At 35.2% G+C, this 23798-nt stretch overlaps 1 protein-coding gene across 1 annotated transcript; it reads left to right on the forward strand.

Annotated features, from left to right (window-relative positions):
- The first annotated feature begins 617 nt into the window (after positions 1–617).
- Positions 618–7123, forward strand: LOC124896719 (myb-like protein X). The gene is made up of 3 exons (XM_047408443.1): positions 618–835; positions 6415–6514; positions 6719–7123. Exons 1-3 carry the CDS (start codon positions 618–620, stop codon positions 7121–7123), a joined length of 723 nt encoding a protein of 240 aa, XP_047264399.1.
- Positions 7124–23798: the final 16675 nt, after the last annotated feature.

Below are 23798 nucleotides of genomic sequence, written 5' to 3' on the forward strand. Positions count from 1 at the left end.
GAGGATCATCTTCATGATGTGGGGCATGCTAGTGCCATCCGTATTTTTCCTTATAAAGGAAATAGAGTATTCCATGTAACGAGTATGATTCTACATATGTTACAAATAAAGGGTCTATTCGGGGGCCAAGCACATGAAGATCTAAATCTATATTCAAAAAATTTTGTTAAAGTGTGTGCCCCATTTGACATTGCTCATATCACACAAGAGTCCATTAGGTTGAGGTTTTTCCCATTCTTTTTAACGGAAAAAATGGTGTTGTGGTTGAGGTCTCTACCCGTCAGATCCATCACATCTTTGGTCGAACTTATGGGGCCTTATTAGATCGATATTTCCCTTCTTCAAAGATGCAAATATGAGACAAAATTACAAAGTTTCATCAACTTAATGGGGAGCCTCTATATAAAGTATGGGAAAGATTTAATAAAAAGCTTTTGCAATGCCCTAACCATGAAGTTCTATAGAATATACTTCTCCAAATATTTTATAAGGTGTTGTACCAACTAAACAAGACCGTCGTGGACAATGTGGTTGGTAGGTTACTTGTGAGGTTTTCATATCGAGTGCCTTCAACTTTGCTTGAGCAAATCACAGAGAAAAATAGGAGGTGGTATACAATGGACATCAAAGTAGCCATGGGATCTGTTGCCGCCTCGATTATCAACAAGGAGCAAAAAAAGAAAGATAAAGAGAGGGATGAAAATATGGATAAGATGATGGTAGAATTAGGCCTCCTTACAAAGTATGTAATGAGTGCATCTGTAAAAGCGGTTAATGTCATGGTCTCTAACGGGTATGATGAATATGAAGAAAAATATCTTGATAAAAAGATAAGGTACTTGACTAATCATTTGGGGGGTTCCCACCCAACCTACCAAAGGTAAGGCAAGAACCAAGGTTGGAATGATCGTGATTAAAAAAAAGAGTGGTGTGATAGAGATAGAAATCATGATTGAAGGGATAAATAAAGAGAACATGGTAGGTATGTACCCCCTATGACCGAGTGAAGAGTAAGGAATCAAATCTCATGGATCCCAAAAAGTTCATAACTAAGGATGTGCCTGCTGGAATCTTAATGCGAGTGGAAGGTACGAATAATATGTTCTGGGAACTTTTCTCAAATCAACCAACGATTGTGTTGGACTTGACCTCAAAAAAAAATTAGAGACTAAAATTGGCAAAATCTCAACAACACTTAATGCTAGGCCTAAGGGAGGCCTCCCGAGTGACACGGTGAGAAATCCCAAAAATGATGCCCATGTCTAGAAATAGTCAGTCAAAGAGGTAGAGAACTTGCTGCAAATGATTTTGAGATTAAGGAAACATCTCTTGATGATCAAATGAATGCAGAGAGGAAGCAACCCAAAATTCCAAGTGATGATATTTAAAAGTCTCTTGAAGCGGGGAATGAAAAACCAAGGGTGGTTGAAAAGAATGATGAAGGGGAGGCAACTCCTAAGGTCATTATTGGTAATAAGAGAATGGGAGATGAGCATTAAAGTGTGTTATCTCTCCCGGTAAAAATTCCTTTCCCCTTTCTGTAAATATTAAAGAAAAAGAATGACAATGAGAAGTTCAAGAAGTTAATTGCAAAGCTTAGTAACCTCTCAATCAATATTCATTTGTTGGAGGCTCTTTAAGAAATTCCAATGTATGCTAAGTCGATGAAGGACTTGATGTCGAAGGAGAAGATTATGGATTGTGAGACTGTTAAAGTGACCCATAGTTGTAGCGCCAGCATGTCCAATACCATGGCCTAAAAGGAGAATGACCCGGGTGCTTTTGCAATTCCTTGCATTATTGGGACTCACAAATTTGACAAGGAATTATGTGATTTGGTGATAGCATAAACTTGATGCCATATTTTGTGTATAAAAATCTTTGGTTGGGTTCTCCTACACCTACCACGGTGAGATTATTAATGGTGAATTTCTCAATCAATAAATTGGTTAGGCTGCTATACGATTTATTGGTAATAGTCCATTGGTTCATTCTCCCAGTAGACATTGTTGTGATAGATTGCGAAATCGATAAGAGATACCTATTATTCTTGGAAGACCCTTCCTAGAAACCAATAGAGCAATTGTTGATATGGATCAAGGGAGATGAAATTTTGAGTTTAAAATGATGAAGTTTCCTTTTGGGTATGTCAAATCGAGAAACAACCAATGGAACTACAAGTGGTTTCCATCATTGATATAATGGTCAAGGAGGTAGATTATGGATCACTTAAGGATCAAACTTAAATATTGATGAACGTCGTGATGAGACATTAAATTAGGCGTTGGATAAGAGGCAACCCATCAATGCCATTAAATTATCTCGTATCCTTTAAATTTTGTTTGTTTGGATAGGTTTTGTTTGTTTTGATTGATCCATGCAAATGTCATACCCAAAAGGGTGCATTTGAATTAATTTAAGAAAGAGGAAATTTAATGAAATTGAGTTGTGGGTTGAGCAATTAAAAATAAGAGAGCAGAAACTGCTCTTAGATATTGCAATTGCGATGGCACGGGGTTTGCAATTGCGATCGCAATCAAGGCAGTTTTAAACTATGAACAATCGCCCAAAACTCCCACTACACCCCCTCTTTAATTTCTTTCAAATTACTCGCATTCTTTCCTTTGTTGAAAACATTTAACAGTGCATTACATCCTTCATTTATTCCTTATTTGGTATGTTATTTGAATTCTCCTCATGTATGCATATTATTGAGCCCTAGAATTCATGTTTAGGACAATGGTTTAGAATTGAAGCTTGTATTCTTAATTATGATCTTTGTTGATTTTTTTGGATGTGTTGGTTGTTGTTATTGGTGTGCACAAGTTGAAGAAGTCTTGATTACCCAAAATTATTAAAAATTAATACATACATGCACACCAAGTGTTCAGTAAAATGCCCAAATGAACTTTTTGATTGATTTCCTCTAACTGAATAGCATGATTAAATGTTTATAAGTTGTGTTCCATGCTCCCTATACTTATCTTCGTTTTCAACACATATTGATAGAGAATTGGACCTTCGTAGATACTTGACAACTTTTGTACACAGCCACAGGTATTGCGATTGCGGTCACCAAAGTTTGTGATTATGAATTTTGTACAATGATCTTGATAACCGAGAGAATGTTCTCACTGGTCCCTTAGGAATCGTGATTACGAGTCAAGAAGGTTGCGATCACGACATATATGACCAGTCTGACAGGCTAGTCTAAATTTTAGAACTCTCATGTTAAGCCTGTTCATGACCCATAAGCCTTTTCTTTAGCTCAATTATGTTGGATAGAATTTGTATTACATTGATGTTGAGGACTAATACACTGTGAAAGGATTTTAGGTACTCAATGAAAGGCTATGGTACACACCACCTCATGGCCCCTGAATGTAAAACTGTATACTATGAGGACCTTATGAGGAAGAAGTTGCTTGAGAGAGGGATTCAATTAGAAAATATGCCCTAAAATCTCCTGGATTTCTATGAGAGGTAGTGGCCACGGGATGGACATGTTTTTCCCTAGAAATATACTGGGAAAATAAGCATTAAGTGAGGGAGTTCTACATAAATCTCAGCGTAGTGAAGGTCTCTAACCTAGTGATGTGAATCAGGGTCAAACAAGTTCATTTCTAGTCTGGGTAGATTCAGAGTTTATGGGTTGTAGAAGGTAGATATGAAGGACTATGAATTTAAGGATTGTTCCCCTGGGATCTGGTTAGTTGAGTGTATATAAAAAGAAGGGAGGCTTTGTAGGACACCATGAAAAATGAGATACTAATGAGGGAATTCACAACTGAAGTTAGAATCTGGTTGTCCATTATTTATCATCGGGTCTCTCCCACTACCAACTTGATGAATGTCCCAACGATGCATGCTCAGATGGTATCCTTCATATTGGATAGTATTTCTCTAAATATTTTTCGCTTGGTGCTCATGAATATTTGGCATTATAAAAATAAGGGGGTCCCATGCTCATGTTCCCGTCATTAATCATGGAGTTGTGTAGGCGAGCCGAGGTTGAAGAGTACCTGGGGGATAGTTGATCTCTCCAAAGACTCTCATTTACACACTTAAGGTCTAAAGATAGGGCGCTCATGGGAATAAGAAAAAGAGAAAGGTTGAATTAAGGAAGTCAATGGAGGACGATATAGATTCTTGCAGATTGTCATAGGCTATGACATTTGAGGAGCTTTTTGGTCAAATGTGGATTATCAATGAGCTTGTGTACAAGATACCTTCAATTCTATGAGAGCCTTCCCCTACCCGTCATTCCTACATTTCTCAGTCTGACTATGAGAGATACCTTGAGGACTAGAGGAAGCAGGGGGACACTATTTTCAAACTTGAGCGAGCCTACTCTTTATTGACATATTTCCACCAGTCATTGTAAGAATAGCATGACAAGTGCAGGGAGGAAGGATGAGAGAGAAATTCTTCACTCATGTGTTGAAAGGGGTGAAAATCCTGTGGAAGGTCCTAATACCCAAAGAGAGACTTTTTTCTCCCATGGCTGATTATAGTGATGAGGTCCCAACTATGTGGTCCGACTATTAGTGATGTTGACACTTATGATTGCCTTATTATTCTTGATATGGTGGAGTTTTATGTTATTCTAGGCATGAACTGGTTATCCCACTATCATGCAGTCATGGATTATTTTGCCAAAACCGTTACGTTAGCCATGCCCGATGTACCACTATTCATGTGGCAGGGAGCTATCAGCCGCTAGTCAATGGGGATTATTTTTTATACGTGTGCTAGGAGACTTATTTTGAGGGGTTGGGAGTCCTATCTCGCTTATATTTGTGATACTAGTGTGGAGAGTTATCACTTGTCTTTGTTCTAGTTGTTTGTGAGTTTCCTGATAGGTTCCTTACTGACCTGCCTAGTATTCCCCCTGCCTGTAAGATTGAGTTTTCTATTGATCTCGAGCCTGGCACTTAACTTATTTCTATGGTACCTTATCATATGGCTCCTACCAAGCTTAAGGAGATAAATTCTCAACTTTGGCATCTTCTTGGTAAGGATTTTATTAGACTGATGTCTCCTTGGGGATCTTCTGTATTATTTGTGAAGAACAAATATGGCTCCATGCATATGTGTATTGATTATAGGAAACATAATAAAGTGATAGTGAAGAATCATTATCTTATGCCTTGGATGGATGATTTGTTTAACCAACTTCAGGGTGCGGCAATGTTTTCTAATATTCATTTGAGATATGGTTACCATCAGTTGAGGATTCGGGCTGAGGATATCCAAAGACAGCTTTTAGGACTTGTTATGATCATTATGAGTTCCTTGTGATGTCATTTGGGTTGACTGATGCCACAATTGCATTCATCTATTTGATGAACCGAGTGTTCAGACCTTATTTGGACTTATTTATGATTGTGTTGATCAATGATATCTTTGTGTATTTAAGGAGTAGAGAGGAGCATGCGCAACATTCGAGGATCAGGCTCCATACTTTGATAGATCATGTGCTTTTTGCCAAGTTCTCTTAGTGTGAGTTTTGGCTAAGTCTGCAAGTTAATTATAATTGTTTCATGATAAAGAATATTGTTGTTTGTACTCCCGACAAACCTAGCCTCCTAATCTAAAACCCTATCCACCTAATCTCTAAATTCCGGCCACTATGGCCACCATTGCCGGTGGGACTATCCCACTGGATAACAGTAATGTTCAGAATAGGGAGAAACTTAACCATAACAAGTAGAAAATCAGTGTTAACATGAAGTTCGTGGATATTGTGAAGCCAAAAGCAATGGACCATAGTATCATTAGGGTTTCTCAAAAACCCGTGATAATGTTGCATGGAGAACCAACAATTACATGAAAGTCATCAAAAATTCAGAATCTCATCATGCAAGAAAAACGACAATTTGTTATCGTAGGAAAGTTCTCAAATGGGAAACCTCATATTGATATTTTGAGAAAAGCTATTCCGAATCAATGTGGGATTAATGGACAATGCAATATCGGGGTGTTGTATTAGAGACATGTTTTGATAAGATTAGAAATATTAAAAGATTATGTTCAACTCCTATCTTCAGCAGCTTTTTACAGCAATACAAATGATCAATATTGGTAAATGAGGACTCTGAAGTGGGATATGTGGTTTGAACCAGACGTAGAAACCACAATTGGAGTTGCAAGGATATCTCTGCCTAAATTACCACCAAATTTCTTTCCAAAGGATGCAATCTTCTCCATTGCATCAGCAGTAAGGAAACCACTTATAGTAGATCTGGTAACTAAGAACCATACAAGACCTAGCTACACTCATATGAAGGTGGAGGTAGACTTGGTTGCTGCGCTTCCATAAAGAATAAGAATAAATGAGGAGAATGATAATACAGGAGAAATCAAATCTAAATGGGTACAGATTCAGTATTACTATTTTCCCAAATATTGTAGTGATTGTTGTTTACAAGGTCATGATGCAGAGACTTGTTGGACTGCTTATCCAGAACTATATGAAAAGCAAAGAGAAGAAAAGAAGAAAGAGGTAGCAAAGGTAGAAGACAATGCAAAAGTTAAACAAATGAGAAATCAACAGAACAATGACATAGATAAAAAGGGAACATCTAATAATCAATAATGGATGCGAAGGAGAAATAGGTATAGGAGAGACAGATATGGTCATATTCTGGGAGAAGTGGAAGAAAATAAGGATAAACAGGTGGAAGTTTCCAATTCCTTTGGAGAACTATAAGAAAAGGTTGATAAGGAATTGCATAATAAAGTAGGAGAACAACATGAGAAGATTAATAACCAAGCAGACAATCAAAAAATTAGTACAAAGGAGTGGCTCAATCAAATATTTGGCAAAAGTTTAGATACACCTCTTCCAGAAATAGAACAAGCAGAGAAACAACAAGTAGTAAATTCAACACATAGCATGGAGGGACAAGAGGAGAAGGTCATATCAGAAGAAATACAGAAAGACAAGAGAGAACAACAAACTCAAGAGAATAGCAAGCAAGCGGAACAAAAGGATGCAGATCAGCAAATGCAAGTGTATGAGGAAGAAAATAGGGAGTTGATGGTGTTGGAAGGGATTGTATCACTGGCAATACAATCACATAGTCTGGTGGAGACATATAATAAAGATAAGGAAGATTAAGATGTGAATAAATTGGAGAATAACATTGATCAGTTAGCTAAAGAAGCTGATTTATCTCCAAAACAAGTAGAAGCTTTAAAACATAAACAGAAAAAATCAAAGAAGAAAACCAAAGGCACTAGTGTAAGTTCAGCAACAATGAATACAAGAAGTCAGGCATCTAAAATCAGATCATTATGAATGCAATAATATGGAATATAAGGTCAGTTAACACTCAATAGGCCTTCACAAGATTAGTCATAATGCAAAGGAGATAGATTTTTTATTTCGTATTGCTCATGGAACCTTTCCAGGATAGACAAAAAATTGAAGATTATAGGAGCATATTAGAATTGAAGCATTCTTTAGTGAATGTTTCTGGTAAAATATGGGAATTTATACATTGAGGAAATGGAAGTGAATAGTTTGAAGGACGAAGAGTAATAATTAGCAGTAAAACTAGACAGTGCTGAAGTATCATTGATAGTTACTCTGGTATATGCAAAATGAAATACCACTGAAAGACAAGGTTTATGGGATTCCTTAGTGGACATGGCAGATACCTATCAGATTCTATGGCTAATAGGGGTGATTTCAATGTGATAAGAAATAAAGAGGAGATATTAGGGGGAATACCTGTTACACTAAATGAAACAGATGACTTCAATTAGTGTTTTACTTTATATAATTTGGAAGAACTTAAATTTAAGGGGAGTAAATATACTTGGTGGAATAGAAGAACTGATGAGGGTTGTATTTTCAAAAGGCTTGATTGAATTTTGTGCAATGATAGAATGCAGAGTGTTTTCCAGATAATAAAAGTTGAACATCTTCCTAGGAGTGGGTCGGATCATACACCATTACTCATACAATGCCGAAGGAAAAATGTGTAAGTAATCAAATCATTTAGATTTCTAAATCTTTGGTTAAAATACGAATCATGTTTAAATATTATAAAGAACAGCTGGGTAACAGAGCTAACAGGAGATCCCTTCATAGTATTTCATCAGAAATTGAAGAATACTAAGTCTGCATTGACAAAGTGAAGTAGGGAAACCTTTGGTAATATTTTCTAGGAAATTGCAACTCTAGAAGATATTATTAAGCTTAGGGAAAAGCGGTTTGAACAAAATCCAAGTGGATCTAATAGAGAATAGCTATTTAAGGCACATGTTGAGTTAAATATGAAAATGAAAAGAGAAGAAGAATATTGGAGGTAGAAAGCTGGGTATGAATGGTTTACAGATGGTGAAAGGATTACCAAATTTTTTAACACTATTGTGAAAGGAAGAAGAAACAGACTCAACATCAAAAGAATACAAAATAAAGAAGAGGAATGGATGGAAGAGGCAAATGAGATTGTACAATCAGCTGTTGATTTTTTTCAGAATCAGTTTACTAAAGAAAGGAATGCAGAGAATTTTTCAAAGCTTGAAGAACTACCAAAGGTGGTAACTGAAAAACAGAATATTGAGATTATGAAAATGCCTACAGAAGAGGAGATAAAAGAAACTATTATGTGGTTGAATAGGAATAGTGCTGGAGGACCAGATGGAATGACTGGTGTATTTTATCAAGATGCATGGGAAATCATAAAGCTGGATATTCAAAATATACTGGTATCTTTTTTCTGTGGTCATACTTTGACAAGATTTATCACCCACACCAACTTGGTTTTACTACCTAAAAAGCTGGTGGTGAATTCTTTTTCAGACATGAGACCAATCTCTTTGAGCAACTTTATCAACAAAATTTTTTCAAGAACAGTTCACGAAAGGTTAAAGGATGTACTTCCTCAGTTGATCTCACCAGAGCAAGAAGGTTTTGTACAGGGGAGGAGTATTGCAGAAAATATGCTGATTGTACAAGAAATAGTATCACAAATTAGAAAAAAAGGAAAGCCTTCTAATATAGTCATGAAGTTATATATGATGAAGGCTTATGATAGGGTAGAATGGTTGTTCTTGACAAAGGTACTGCGGAAGATGGGTTTCTCTGAAATACTAATTGACATGGTGTTCAAGTTGTTGGAAAGAATTGGTACTCTATCCTGCTCAATGGACAGCCTAAGGGTTTTTTCAAGTCTTCAAGAGGATTAAAGCAAAGTAATCCTTTATCGCCAACTTTGTTCATCATTGCTGCTGAAGTTCTATCAAGAAATATGAAGAAGGTAATGGTTAATAAAGAATTTAAGTTATTTGGAATGCCTAGAGGGATTCCAAAACTAAATCACTTAGCCTTTGCTGATGACATGATCATCATATTCAAAGTTGAGTTGAGAACTCTTCAGATGGTTACAATAACTCTAGAAAGATATGAAGTTGTCTAGGGGAAGAAGATTAACAATGGAAAAAGTGCAATATACTTGCATAAAGGAGTATCAAATGGAACTATGGTGATGTTTGAAATAGCTACAGTTATTTTAAGAGGTAAATTTCCTTTTAATCACCTGGGTTGTCCTATATTCTACAAGAGGAAAAAGAAGGATTATTATCAGCAATTGATGAGGAAGATAACAAATAAAATTCAGGCATGGAAAGGTAAACTATTATCTTATGGTGGAAGAGTTGTACTGATCTAATATATGCTATAGAGTATACCAATTCACTACTTATCATTAATGAATCCACCTATTAATGTACTGAATACTATTAAAAGGGCATTAGCTCCATTTTTTTTGAGCAGAAGAATAGGTGAAAAAGGTAAGCATTGGGTGAGATGGCAAGATATGTGTACACCAAAGAATGGAGGAGGACTTGGGTTTAGAAAAATAACTGATATTTCAATGGTACTATTCTGCAAACTATGGTGGAATTTTAGGAAAACTAAATCTATGTAGAGTGGGTACATACAGAACAAATATTGTAAAAAGTAGCATCCAACAATGATCGTGTAGAGAATAGGTTTAGAAGGTTCACAAGTCTTGAAGAAAATGTTGATTGCTAGAGACCTAGTAGAATATCTTATAGTATGGCAGATAAGGGGTGGAAACTCAAATATATGGCTAGACAATTGGATAGGACAAGGTGAACTTTATTCTCTAATAGAAGGTCCATGTGAGATTACTAATAATTATCAATAGGTCAGAGAATTAGTGATAGAGAGAAGGTGGGATGAGCAAACACTTGCAAGGATGTTCAACTCAGAAATGGTTGACCATATAATTTCTAAAGTAAAAACTCCAATAGAAACTGGAGATAATAGATAATTCTGGTGTTTGAAAGCTAAAGGAGGTTTCACAATGAGTTCAACATGGCAATATATCAGAGAGAAAGGACAAAACAGTGATATATACATGTGCATATGGGTTAAAGATTTGCCTTTTAAAATTGGTTTCTTTTTGTGGAGGTTATGGAAGAGTAGAATTCCAGTGGATGACAATACTAGAAGATGGAGGTTGCAAGTTCCATCAAAATATTGGTGTTGTGTTAACCTGCAGTGGAGAAAATGTCTCATGTATTCAGAAGATCCTTTTATGCTAACAGGACCTGGTCCTACTTTTCTTCTTCTGCAGGTATACCTATCCAAGGGCTAATACTAAGGAGTACTATATTTAAATGGTGGAATGCAAGAGTTAGGAGGAGAGAATTACCTCATTTCCATTCCTTACCTAGTATCATCCTATGGGAGATTTGGAAGAGAAGGAATAAGAGAAAACATGATTATAAGAACACCACTGGATTGAGAATTATCTACAATATCACAAGAAACTTGAGGTTGTTACTGAAGGTCAGAAATCCAAATACGGATTTCCCCATGGAATGGCCACAAATTCTGGAGGAGTCTGATAAGATTAAATGCAAAATAAAGGTTATAACTTTGTAATGGAAGGCCCCAGAACATGGATAGGTCAAATACAATGTAGATGGGGCATTCAGAGGTGAAAAGGGTGAGAGCTCTTATGCTTATTGTCTAAGAAATAAAGCAGAAGATATAATATATAATCATGCACAAACATAGCAACATGCAAATAGTATACAAGTAGAAGAAAATGCTATACTTCAAGCAGCTAAACATTGCAGGTGAACACAATTCCAGAAAGTAATTTTCAAAATGGATTCTTTGTTGATGCAAAAGGTGTTAACTGGAAACTGGAATATACCTTAGAGTTTAGCAAGTATAATCACACAAATTCAGCAATAGTTGAAGGATAAAGAAGTAATTTACCAGCATATATACAAAGAGGGAAATATGTTAGCAGATTATCTTGCTAATTTAGCCATAGATACAGGAGCAATAAATTTTACTAGCTTTCATTAGCTACATAAAATGGGTAAAGCTATTCTCAATAGTGATAAATGGAAAAGTCCTTAATTAAGGATAACACCAGTTTGAGGATAAAGGACACACAGATATTAAGGCAGGATAGCTACATGTTACATATTGACAGTAATAGAGACCAATAAAAAGAAGATAGATTTCTGATTAGCCTAAGTTATCAGCAAAATAGATTTTTACCATCAATAAAGGTTCTAATGGTTGAGAAGAGCTTCTTACACAAGTGTTTTAGGAAATTTCAGCAACAACGAGGGTCCAAGAACATAGTATCTTCTTCTATTATAGATTTGGAACTTAAGAAAATAATCGACCAGAAGTTAAAGGAAGAAGCACTAAAACTCAAGTGACTATATCATGACGCTGAGTTGATCCATTTCAATAGAAAAAAAAATAATACCTGAGGCACTAGAGAAGTATCTATACAAAGTGCAGATAAAGGGCCTACATCAACAACATTGGGGAATCAGAATACCAGAGAAGAAGTTTTATGCACGATAGAGAGCTAAAATCCAAAAATTGAAGATAACAGGTGGGAAAATACTGATACATCAAGGAAGAGGGAAGAGAAATGAGCTACTAAAGAGGAGGCACAGTATTTCAGCTCATAAGGAAAAGAAAACAATCATTTACTTTTTTGGATACCCTACTGAACTCAAGTATTATTTTATTTATTTTTGTTTGATTTTTAGTGGACCTGGGTTGGACCGGGTCAACCCAATTGATTTAGGTTGTTAATTCTTAAATTGTTTGGTCCATTAAAGTTTAGTAATTATTAATAAAATCTTAAATTTAATAAAAACAAAAGGCTTAAGTCAGTGACATTCCTTGTATATCTGGTGTCTACGGATGGTATTATGGTTAACCCAGCTAAGATTAAGGTGATCCGTGATTGGGATAGACCTATATTTCCAACTGAGATTTGTAGCTTCATTGGTTTGGCTAGTTATTATAGATGATTCATTGAGGGTTTTGTACTATTTTAGTGCTTATTACCTGATTGACTTGGAATAAGATTCCTTTCCAATAGTCCTAGGAGTATGAGTCGAGCTTTGGAAAGCTCAATCACTTTGTCACTTCAGCTCCTATTTTAGCTTTTCTTTTTGGGAGGGAGGGATTCACTATGTTTTGGGATTTTTCTAGCATTGGTTTGGGTTGTGTATTGATGTCACATGGTTGTATTATTGCATATTCTTTAAGACAACTTAAGGTGAACGAGAGCAACTACCCCACTCATGATTTTCTATAGTTTTTTCACTTAAAATTTGGAGTAATTTTGTGCTTAAGATTTGGAGAAATTATCTTTATGGTGTGCATTATGAGATTTACATAGATCACCACAGTCTTCAGCATCTTACAACCCAGCGAGAGTTTAATGCTAGATAGCGTAGATGTATGGAGTTACTTGAGGATTATAATACATCTATCTTGTATCATCTGGGCAAGGCAAACATAGTGGCAGATGCCTTAAGTCGAAAGGCAGTAAGTATGGGTAACTTGACTTGTATTTCAGTTTCTCCAAAGTTGTTGGCATGGGACATTTAGTCCTTAGACAACTTTATAGTTTACCTTGATATTTTGGATCCTAGAAGGATTTTATCTTGTGTGGAGATAAGGTCCTTACTATTTAAGATCGACAGTTTGAGGATAGCAAGCTTTGCTTTCTTTGTGATTAGTTGTTGAATGGTGAATCTAAGAGTAACACCATAGATTCAGAGAGAGTTTAGAGATTTGATGGATGTGTTTGTGGTACACAAATTGATGACTTTATTTAGGTGATTTTGCATGAGGGTCACAGCTCTAGATAATCCTATTTATCCCAGCACAGCCAAAATGTAAGGAGATTTAAGATAGTATTAATTATGGAGTGGGGCGAAGAAAGATATCACAAACTTTGTAGCATATTCCTATGTTAATAGCAAGTAAAGGCCGAGCATCAGTGACCAGGTGGTTTGATTCAGAATTTCCCATTCCTAAGTATAAATAGGAGTAGATTACCATGGGTTTTATAACTATTTTCCTCACACATCCCTAGATTCTGATGGTAGTTTGTTCATTATAAATCCTTTCACTAATTCAACAAATTTCATTCCTATTAAGATGTCCTTCAGTATAGATAGATTATCCCATATCTATGTTCGAAAAATAGTTCGATTTATGGTGTGCATTTTAGACTGTGGTTCTGTGTTCACTTTATGGTTTTGGAGAGCCTTTCAGGAGCAATTGGGCACTCAGGTGGATCTTAATATAGTCTTACATATGCAGACAGATAGTCAGTTCGAGTAGACTATTCAGGTGCTCGAGGATATGCTTCGAACCCATGTTATCAATTTTGGAGGCTAGTGGGAGGATCACTTATTCATGTATCACTCATAAAGGGTATGATGAGGTTTAGGATGAAGGGAAAGATCAACCTTAGAAATATCAAACCTTTTGAGATTCTTCGCATAGTTGGTGAGGTAGCTTAGGAGTTAGCTTTACCTTTAAATTTTGCTATAATCCACTTAGTTTTACATGTATCTATGTTGTGGTAATACATTTCTGATCCCTCTTATGTGCTTAGTAAGGACTCAGTCTAGTAGGATGAGTGTTTGACCTTTGTAAAGAAGTTGGTGATTATTTTTTCTACTGATGTGAGATGGTTGTGCACTATAAAGATTCCTAAATTTAAGGTTTAGTGGAGGCACCACTAAGTTGAGGAGGCCACATGGGTGATTGAGAGCGAGATATGGACACAGTATCCTCACCTATTTGAGACTTTAGGTATATCCTAATTCTTAACTTTTGAGGACGAAAGTTCCTTTAGTAGTGGATATTGTAATGGCCTTTCAGGTCATTTTCAATATTTCTGCATATTTTTGCTATTAAAGATTATCCATAGCTTTTCCAAGTTATTTATGAGTTGCTGGACCTGACAGTTTGGTTATCGGGAAGTTCGTTTCGTTTATAGAGTCAATTCATTATTTTGAAGTCTTTGCTGGCTCCAAATGGGCACTAGGGAAATCTTTATTGAAAATATCTCATATGGAAATACTAATTGTACGAGCAACTCTAAAATATTGAATTTTAGGCTAGGTAGACCTTTATTTTACGTCTCGAGGCACCCGAGCTTATTCTGACCAATTGGTTGGGATGTTAAGAAAGTGAGATACAGGTATGGGACCCATATTTGGTCAAAACAACCTCGAATGGAAAATTTGAGTGGGCCATCTCTTCTGTAATATTAAATTTAGTATGGTTACACAGCTAGTTTATGTATAGGGGATTCCAAATGAATCCCGAGAGAAAGACAGATACTTGGAAAATTTTAAGTTTCTATCTAGTAGGCCAATGATAGAAAACCATGGACGACAATCATGACTCCTCGTGCAGAGAAGATAGTGCGATCACCAAGCCCTGTCTCGATCACAACTAGCTTGTCTAGATTGGGGATAGTGTGATTGCATATCTATTCTTGGCGATAGCTACTTTTGAGGGCCTAGACTTGGTATATAAAGCTCTTTTTTCACGATTTTAGCTCATATTCCATCTTTCCTCTTAATAGATAAACCCTAAAATAGTGTGTTATCTTGAAATTGAAGCTTATGGGAGCTTGGAAATCTGGATTAACATCTATTTCTTTATTTTCCTACGGATTTAAGGTAAGAATCCTCCAAATTCATGGTTGAATTTCTTAATTATTTGCTAAAAACCCTGAAACATCTTAAGGGCTTGAATTAAGCCCCGTATTAGCCTGGTTTTCACCATTATTAAGAATTATAATTCCTTAATCATATATGTAAATTGGGTTGGCCTCAAAAATGTGATTTTCATAAGTGAGACCCACATGGGGTTTTTGAGGTTATTTTTGGACCCAAAGAACAATGGTGCAATACGGGTATCGATATTCTCATATTGATGTGTAGAATGTAATTGTTATAGCTTTCCTTCTTGAGGAGTCTTCTCAAAAGGGAATAGCGTAGGTTTAGTTATTCGTTGATCTTTCTCTAGTGTCAAGGTGGACTAGGTTTATACCTTGTTAGATTGAGCTATGTCATAGTATATTTGTGATATCTTGTTATATTGTGATGGGTGTTGGTTTTGGTTTAATTAAATGCGAGACTCAGGTTAGTTGGACCAGTCAGGCTATTTTTAAATCATAGAATTGAAACACTTAACTTGTTGCCCTGATGTGCTTGCTAAATGCTTAGAGATTGCCTCTTTGAGGCAATATTGAGGTACCTTGATACTTGTTAGTTATGATGGATGGCATTGGTAGAAATGCCTAAATGATTATGCCATATGTATGGCTTATTGGCTAAGATTATGACAAGCTACTAATTATGCTATTACTTTGTCTATTGATAGGGCTGCCGAATACACCATTGAGTGAGCCCTTATATATGATATTTTATGAGCTAAATTAAGTTATTGACTATGTTATGAATAAGCTATAGAGAATGCTTGTGTTGTGGCTATTAATTGCGCTACTGAATTCACCATTAAGTGAGCTCTTAACTATGATATTGTCTAAGCTAAATTATGTTATTGGCTATGCTACGATTAAGCTATGGATTATGCTTTGGATTAGCTATTGTACATGCAATTGATAAGTTATATTTATGCTAATGATAAGTCATTGAATAAATTATTGATAAGTTATTGCTCATGATATTGCATATGATTTTGATCATACAACACAATTATGCTAATAGCCATGATAGAAATTACCCTTATTGGTAACGTTAGCAATCGAGCTATTATTTGTGTTATATTGTTATTTCAATTTTCTTTATTATATTGTGCCATGAATCATATTAGAAATATTAATGCTTGACTAAATTGGAACTTGTGAAATTGATTATATACCCAATGAAATTTTGGAAGATGATGAGGATATTATGATAATACGTTGATACTCAGTAAGGCCGGAGGATATTATGATGATACATTGATGCCCGTCAAGGTCATAGAATATTATAATAATACATTTATGTCCGGAAAGGACAGAGGATATTATGATGAGACATTGATGTCTGGCAAGGACGGAGGATATTATAATGCTATTGAAACTCGACAAGGATGGAGGATATTGTGATGATACATTGATATCTGATAAGGTCAGAGGATATGATAATGCTATTGATACCCGAAAAGGCCGGAGGATGATTATATTGATATGCCTATGTGTACATCTACCATTTTAAGTCTAGCTAGCCCTATGTATGAAAAATATACGCTTATATACACATATGGAATTTGGGTGATAGTTGATATTAGTGATGACAGTTATATCCCATAAGTGTTAAATATTTATAAAGTTTTATAGTTAATGATTAGTGATAATTGATGATTCGTGATAATTATTAGTTAGTGATAATTGATGATTGGTTAAGTTTTATGATTAGTGGCAGACGATGATTAGTGGTTAATGTTGACTAAGTTACTAATATGACTAGTTCACAATTGAAGATTTGTTAGTAAATGTGGATTAGAAAATAAATGATGTTTGATGTGAAATTATGACTATCTAATGAATAGTAATTAGTGGTTATGTGGTAAATAGTTGTTGAATGATTATTAAAGATTATATGATGACTAGCGGTCGAATAGATTAGTTAATAAGAGATGGTTAACTAGTAAATGGTGACTAGTGTATATTGATGCTAAGGTTGTTAAATAATGACAATATTATGAGATGTGAGTACATTGTCTAAAGTTTGTAAATTGTGAAATATTTGTAAATGACCGGTTGATCTAATTGTGGAATGATGGTTAAATGATGATGAACGTTAGCTATAATGTTGGTTGATTGCATTATTCTTCTCTTGAGTCTCTCCAATCGTATGGGAGTCTATGAAGAGTTCTTTACTTTTCTTCTCCAATTGGCGTATGGGATCCAATTTTGTAGTTATGTATATTTGTGATGATACTTTATGATGCATTATTATTCTGAATTGCTTACGTATATTTGCAAGGAGACATTGGCATGTGTTGATGCATTAAGATTAAATTGTTATTCTGGGTAATTACTTATTATGTACCGCGATGTTGCAGATGATTCAAGTTTGTTGTTTGTAACTTGACTTAATTTATGTTATCTTCCATTTTATCATATTTATATCATGATTTATCTTAGTCAGTTGATGATGCCTACTGAGTACGCATTATTTTGGTACTCATACTACAATTTTGTACCTTTTGGGGTAGATTCGAGAACTAGATATTTCCATTGATCGTTGTCCATGCAGTGATTGATTTTTTTGAGATAGGGTGAGCTCGTGTAGTTTGAGTCGCCCATTTTCCTCTATTTTATTTTCAGTCTTTTGTTTTGAGACAAGTGTATTGACTATTTTAGACTTTTGAGTTGTATTAATACTATTAGGTGCTCTTCTACTTACTCTACCAGGTCATGGGATTGGTATCTTGTATTTTCTATTTAATCTATCTAGAACCCTTTGTTATTTACGTATTGTGTTCTTGAATTTCGCCTATAACGGGCATTTCCTATCGAATCAATCCATTACCTTAGATCTAGGTTATGGTTTTGGCTTACCTACTATTGCGACACAGTACGTGCCATCATGACTCATAATTTGAATCGTGACAATGCCACTATAGCAGCGTCGATGGGATAGAATGTCCAATTTTTTTCAAAAATCTAAATTTTTGCAACACACCTTAATCTCAGGATATTCCAAGCAATGCCCTTTATACTAAGATCAATTATGGGAGTTCTACATACCCAAATTTTATTTTGTAAATTCCTATGGGTCCCATATCATATTATCTAAATAGAAATCAAATCAAAAATACCAAACCTGCTGAAATCATTTTTGGATTTCACTAGATCGCATCTCGCTCCAATTTCTTAAGAACATAGCCTAGCATGAAATTTATAACTTCAAATTCCAGAAGAATTTTAACATGAAATTTTGAATGAGAGGTTTATACATAATGATAAAAATGGTCATTACATATATTTTCATATTTGAGAATACTTTCTGATTTCTATTATGGGTATTTTCTCTTTGCTTGCATCTGTCGAGCTTATGGGGGCTCAATTGGGTCATTTCTCTGTTGTTTGTGCCTTTTGGTCTCCTGGGGGACTACTTAGATGATAGTTAGATGGTAGTTACTTTAAGATACTTAGTTTTTCTTTATACCATATTATCCTGACTTGGAGTATTATCTCAAATTTATCCTTATCCTTCACTTGAGTTTACATTCTTGCATTTTACTATATTTATCATGATTTAGCTTAGTCGGCCAATGATGTCTACTGACAACCTGTTATTTTAGGTACTCAAGCTACACATCTGTTTTTTTTTCTAATGCAGATTCAAGTGTAAGATACCACTACTGATGCTTCTTTCAAGCTTACTTTTAGGGATTGAAAAATAGGGCGAGCTTCTAGTGTCGGAGTTGATCCTCTCTCCTTCTACTATTTTTGGACAGTTTTTACTTTCAAGACTACTTCTTTTGTATTTGATATTTTGTAGTACTCTTTTTTATTTAATTTAGTGGCTTTTGTATCGACCTTACCAGGTTGTGGAACACTATTTTTGCACGTTTCCTCCTTTTCCCCTATCTTTTTGTATTTTCATGATTATATACTATTGTTTAGTTTTCTACTTGCATGTCTAAATTTTTTATTCTTTCATCTTCCACCGTTTAGCCAATTACTTACTTTTGTTTGCTGTAACTACTCATGGATTAAAGTACGTGTTATCATGACTTGAGAAATTGGGTCATGACTAATTAGTATTAGAGCCTAGGCTCACTAGTGTTGTTGTTATAGGAGCAAATGTTCAGTTGAGTCTAGAAGAATGATGCAATGATGTCCATATCATATCCTTGGATGGAAACTATCATGGTACAACCTATCATGATTATTACCTGCTCTATCCTATGATAGGAGATTCATACTAACTTACCTTTATTTAAATGTCATCTCCACATTCATTATAGTAATAGCTTATGTGATTTTCAACATATCTAAATAAAATGACTCATTTAATAACTACTTAGCATTCAAAATGTCATAATCCATAAATGAAATAGAGTGTCAAAACATCTATATAGTATAATTTCTTAAGACCTAAAGTCACCGTACAAGAATATCTAAGAACAACAACTAAGACTGAAACCAACACAACATCCAAAATGTAACCAAAGAAGAAATTATCTTAGTCCCAACACAAGGGACCTAAACATCGTAAGAAGATCTGAAGGTTTCCCTGATATGGTTCTCACCCTCGAAATTAAGTTTGGATTGACATCTAGAGCCAAGGTTGTATGTCAATTGCAGAAAGATATTTTGCACTAAACAAAAAGAAAAGAACAGGTAGCATCAGTACATTAGCAAACACTGGTACGCATCATAGGTCGACTAACTTAACAATGCACAAGTAAGAAACAAGAGTATAGGTAGAATTAGGACATCAATAAGTTCTAGTAAGTATAATAGGTCAACTAACTTAACAATGCACAAGTAAGAAAGTCAAACAAGTACAAAAGCGATCATAGAAAAACTCATAACCAATGATAGCAATCAGACAAATCATCATAGATCACCACATAATTACAATTCACAAGTTCATTTTCGTAGGCAATCATACTTAATCATCCATTCATCATCACATATGTTCATTGAAAAAGTACTCAATTCATATGAATAAGTGCATGTATGGAAGATTATAACATATCAGCATGGTATCCAACCCATTGTCACATTTTATCATGGTGTATCAGTATGGCACATGACCAATTAGCTTAACACCTCAAAACAATATAATGAAAATAAAATGCAGTCATCAAATCACAAGTCAAGCTAGAAAGAAATCATAAATATTTAAATCACAAACTAGCACAAACACAAGAAAGTCTAGCTGCTATACATAATCATAGCCTACCTCAACTCCTTTGCTCAAAGTCACCTTTAAAGCCACACTTTTTCCCCTTCATTCTCATTTAATTTGTTCTTGATTTATACAACAACAAGAATACACCACCATTTAATCATGAATTCTCTTTTAACCATTAGAGATAATAAACCATTTATTTTAGCCATTGATTTACCCTATATCATCAACTTAGGGTTTTCTTACCATTTAAACCTCATGAATTTTACTTGAAATAGCATAAACAATCATAATTCTGGTCACATTAGTATTTTATGACACCATAGGGTGATTATGTACTTACATTATAAGCAATTTCACCATTTTTCATCAATTTCTATAAACTAGGGTTAAATACCAAAACTCATCATTAATTTATTTTCTAGTGATATTCTAAAGTTAAAGAAAGTGAATTACAGTTTAGAACATAATTCATTACCTCCAGGATGAAAAACTCAAAAACCCTCTGAAAATTGCCTACTCTAAAGCTCTATAGCATTTTTCAAAATAATAGGGAGTAAAGTAATATATTGGCTTTTAAAAATTAAAACATTGTTGTACTTTAACACTGCAACAAATAATTACCACTGCAGCTGTTGAAGTTCTATTGCAACGATTTGCATCACTTTTCACAAAAGTCACCACTATAATTCAAGTTATCATTGTGGTGGTCCAAGATTGAATCTTGGGACCCATCCTAAGTTTTTTCATTTTACAACACACACCATGAATTTCAACATTTCAAACCAACCCCTCCATGATAACCTCTATAACGAGAGTTTCATAACTCTGTTTCAAGTGCTAGAAGTTACTACAAATTCCTATACTCGTTGGCTACCTAGTTTTAACCTCAAATCCCACCGCTACAAACCACATGAATACCAAATTTTATTTTATTATTATACCTTTAAGAATAAGCTAATCCTAGGCTAGCCCTAAATTTCTCAAAATTCTCTAAGGAAAGTCTAGTTGAAATTTCTACATCTCATTTCAACTTAATGACATTTTAGGCAATTATAGCTACAGGATATTCTTAGGTAAATCTAACTTTTTTTGTTCAGTTTATGCGACAAGTTTATGTTTATTTATGAGTTCTCATTTGTTTCACTCTTCACAGCTAGCTAAGATGTGAGCTGCATTGATCAGAGATAGAGACCCTAAACTTACAACTAAGATACCTTTTTGTAGTTGTGGTACACCTAAAAGTCAAGGCCGGTCTAGAGCTCCATCCCTAGATAGGGGTTAGGACAAGGAGTCTTCACCAGATCCTGATATTTCTCTCTAGCCAAAGGTAGCTGTAGAGGTTCAACCTCCCCAACCACTAGTGAGCCACGAGGAAGCCTTAGCCATATAGGGATTTAAATATTTCTTAATACTCATAATGACCTTACTTTTTTTATTGTGTTTAGTAGATGGTACATTATCTGGTGGGGCTTAATCAATTGACCAGAGCAGTACTAAAATAAGAGTGCAACTTATAATTGAGGCTCTATTACTAGGGGTTCCCCTAGCATCGATAGTTCTGTATCCAATAGTGGCTTATCTAGTTATGATCATAGAGGATTATAAAATATTGGGCTAATTTATGAGATTGACCCTACCTATGTTTATAAAGACCCCTAGCAAGGATGTTGTGAGAAGAGGCTCCATAATTTAGTGCTGGTTAAGTTGTGCAGAGTAGATTTTATTGCTTATCTTCTAGACACATCATCTAGATAGTGGTTGAAGGGTTATATTGATTCCAAGCAAACTAAATCTACACCTATAACTTGGACTTAGTTCTCCTAGGCTTTCTTAGGAAAGTTCAACCCTCCTAGCATATGTTATTGCCTCAGGGATGAGTTTATTGGATTAAGGTAGGGTTGTATAAGTTTGTTCAAGTATGAGGTGAGGTTTTACGAGATATATATACATGCCACCATGATTCTTCCTATAGAGTATGAGAGGATTTGGTGTTTTGTTAGAGGGTTAAGACTACTGCTCTGCAGGGCTACTAAAGATTTAGTGACCTTACGAAAATGTTTTACTAAGGTTTTTGATCATGCCTACACAATAAAGTATATAGATCACGAGGCCTTTGGGGGCAGTTATAAGAGGTCGCATCACTAAGAAGTTTTAGTGAAAGCAAAAGTGTCTCACATTTTAGAGGCAGGGGATTTTAAGGAAGGTACCCCTAACATCTGTCTTATCGGCACCAAGTTGAGTCTAGTAGGCATGTTCAAGAAGCACACTTCAGATTTTTGATTGGGGCCATCTCAATTATAGTGTTATAGTGGTCGTAGCAGTGGTCAGGGTCTTTAAGCTGAGGTGTCTATTCCAGGTCAATCGGATCTTTTTGATAGAGCAAAGTGCTCAAGCCATATAATGATAGTAGGTCTGTTGGATATTTCTCTAGAGAGTGTCCTTGGTGTAAGATGATTTATCCTATAATATAAAGTATTTAGCTGACTAATTCAGTAATGCCTAAAGCTAGAGGAGGTTTACAAGGTCACAGAGATAGTCCCTAGGGTTCTAAGAGATGTCCTCATGCAGGAAAGATAGGTGTTCTTTCAGGCACCCAATCCAATGGCGGACAGTGTTATTTGAATGTTACACTTGACAAGACAAAGATGGAGTCTTTGGACATTATTATTTTAGGTACTATTTTAGTGTATTGTTAGCAAATTATTGTTTTATTTGACCTTGGATGCACTTATCCATATGTTTTAACTAGCTATGCAGTGAGATTAGAATTATCTTCATAGTGTTTATCTATGTTAGTGTGTGTAGCTACTCTCATGGGTGATTATTTAGAAGTGGATTTGATTTATAGATCATGAGTTGTGACCATTCAAGAGTTTGATGATCAGGTTGACCTTATTATGATAGACATGGTAAAATTTAATGCAAGATTGGGCATGGAATAGTCAGCCCCCTACTATGCCATCTTGTATTATTTTTCTAAGATTTTTAACATAGCCATGCCTGGAATACTCCAGGTTGTATGGAAGGGTTCTGTTAGTCGTGCACCGACCAAATTATTTCTTATGTACAGGCTAGGAGACTGGTGTCGAGAGATTGTGAGTGTTATCTTTCTTAAATTTATAATATTAGTGGGAATAGCCCTTAACTTGATTTTGTCCCTATTGTTCATGAGTTTTTTGATGTTTTCCCTACCTGTCTACCTAACCTTCCTTCTCAATGTGATATTGAATCTTCTATTGATCTTTTGTCCAAAACCCAACCAATTTCCATAACACCTTACCATGTGTCTCTTATTGATCTTAAGGAGTTAAATTCTCAACTTCTAGATCTTCGGGATAAGGGTTTTATTAGGATGAGTATACGTCTATCTTAATCGTAAAGAAAAGGAATAGTTCTATGCATATGTATATCGACTACAAATATCTAAATAAGGTAACAGTGAAAAATCAGTATCCTATGCCATCGAATTGATGAATTATTTTACCAATTTCAGGGTGTGGTAGTGTTCTCTAAGATTGACTTGAGATACGATTATCATTAATTAAGGATTCGCACAGAGGACCTCCCTAAGATAG

Source organism: Capsicum annuum, chromosome 3, assembly GCF_002878395.1.
Source record: "Capsicum annuum cultivar UCD-10X-F1 chromosome 3, UCD10Xv1.1, whole genome shotgun sequence".
Taxonomy (NCBI): Eukaryota; Viridiplantae; Streptophyta; class Magnoliopsida; order Solanales; family Solanaceae; genus Capsicum; species Capsicum annuum.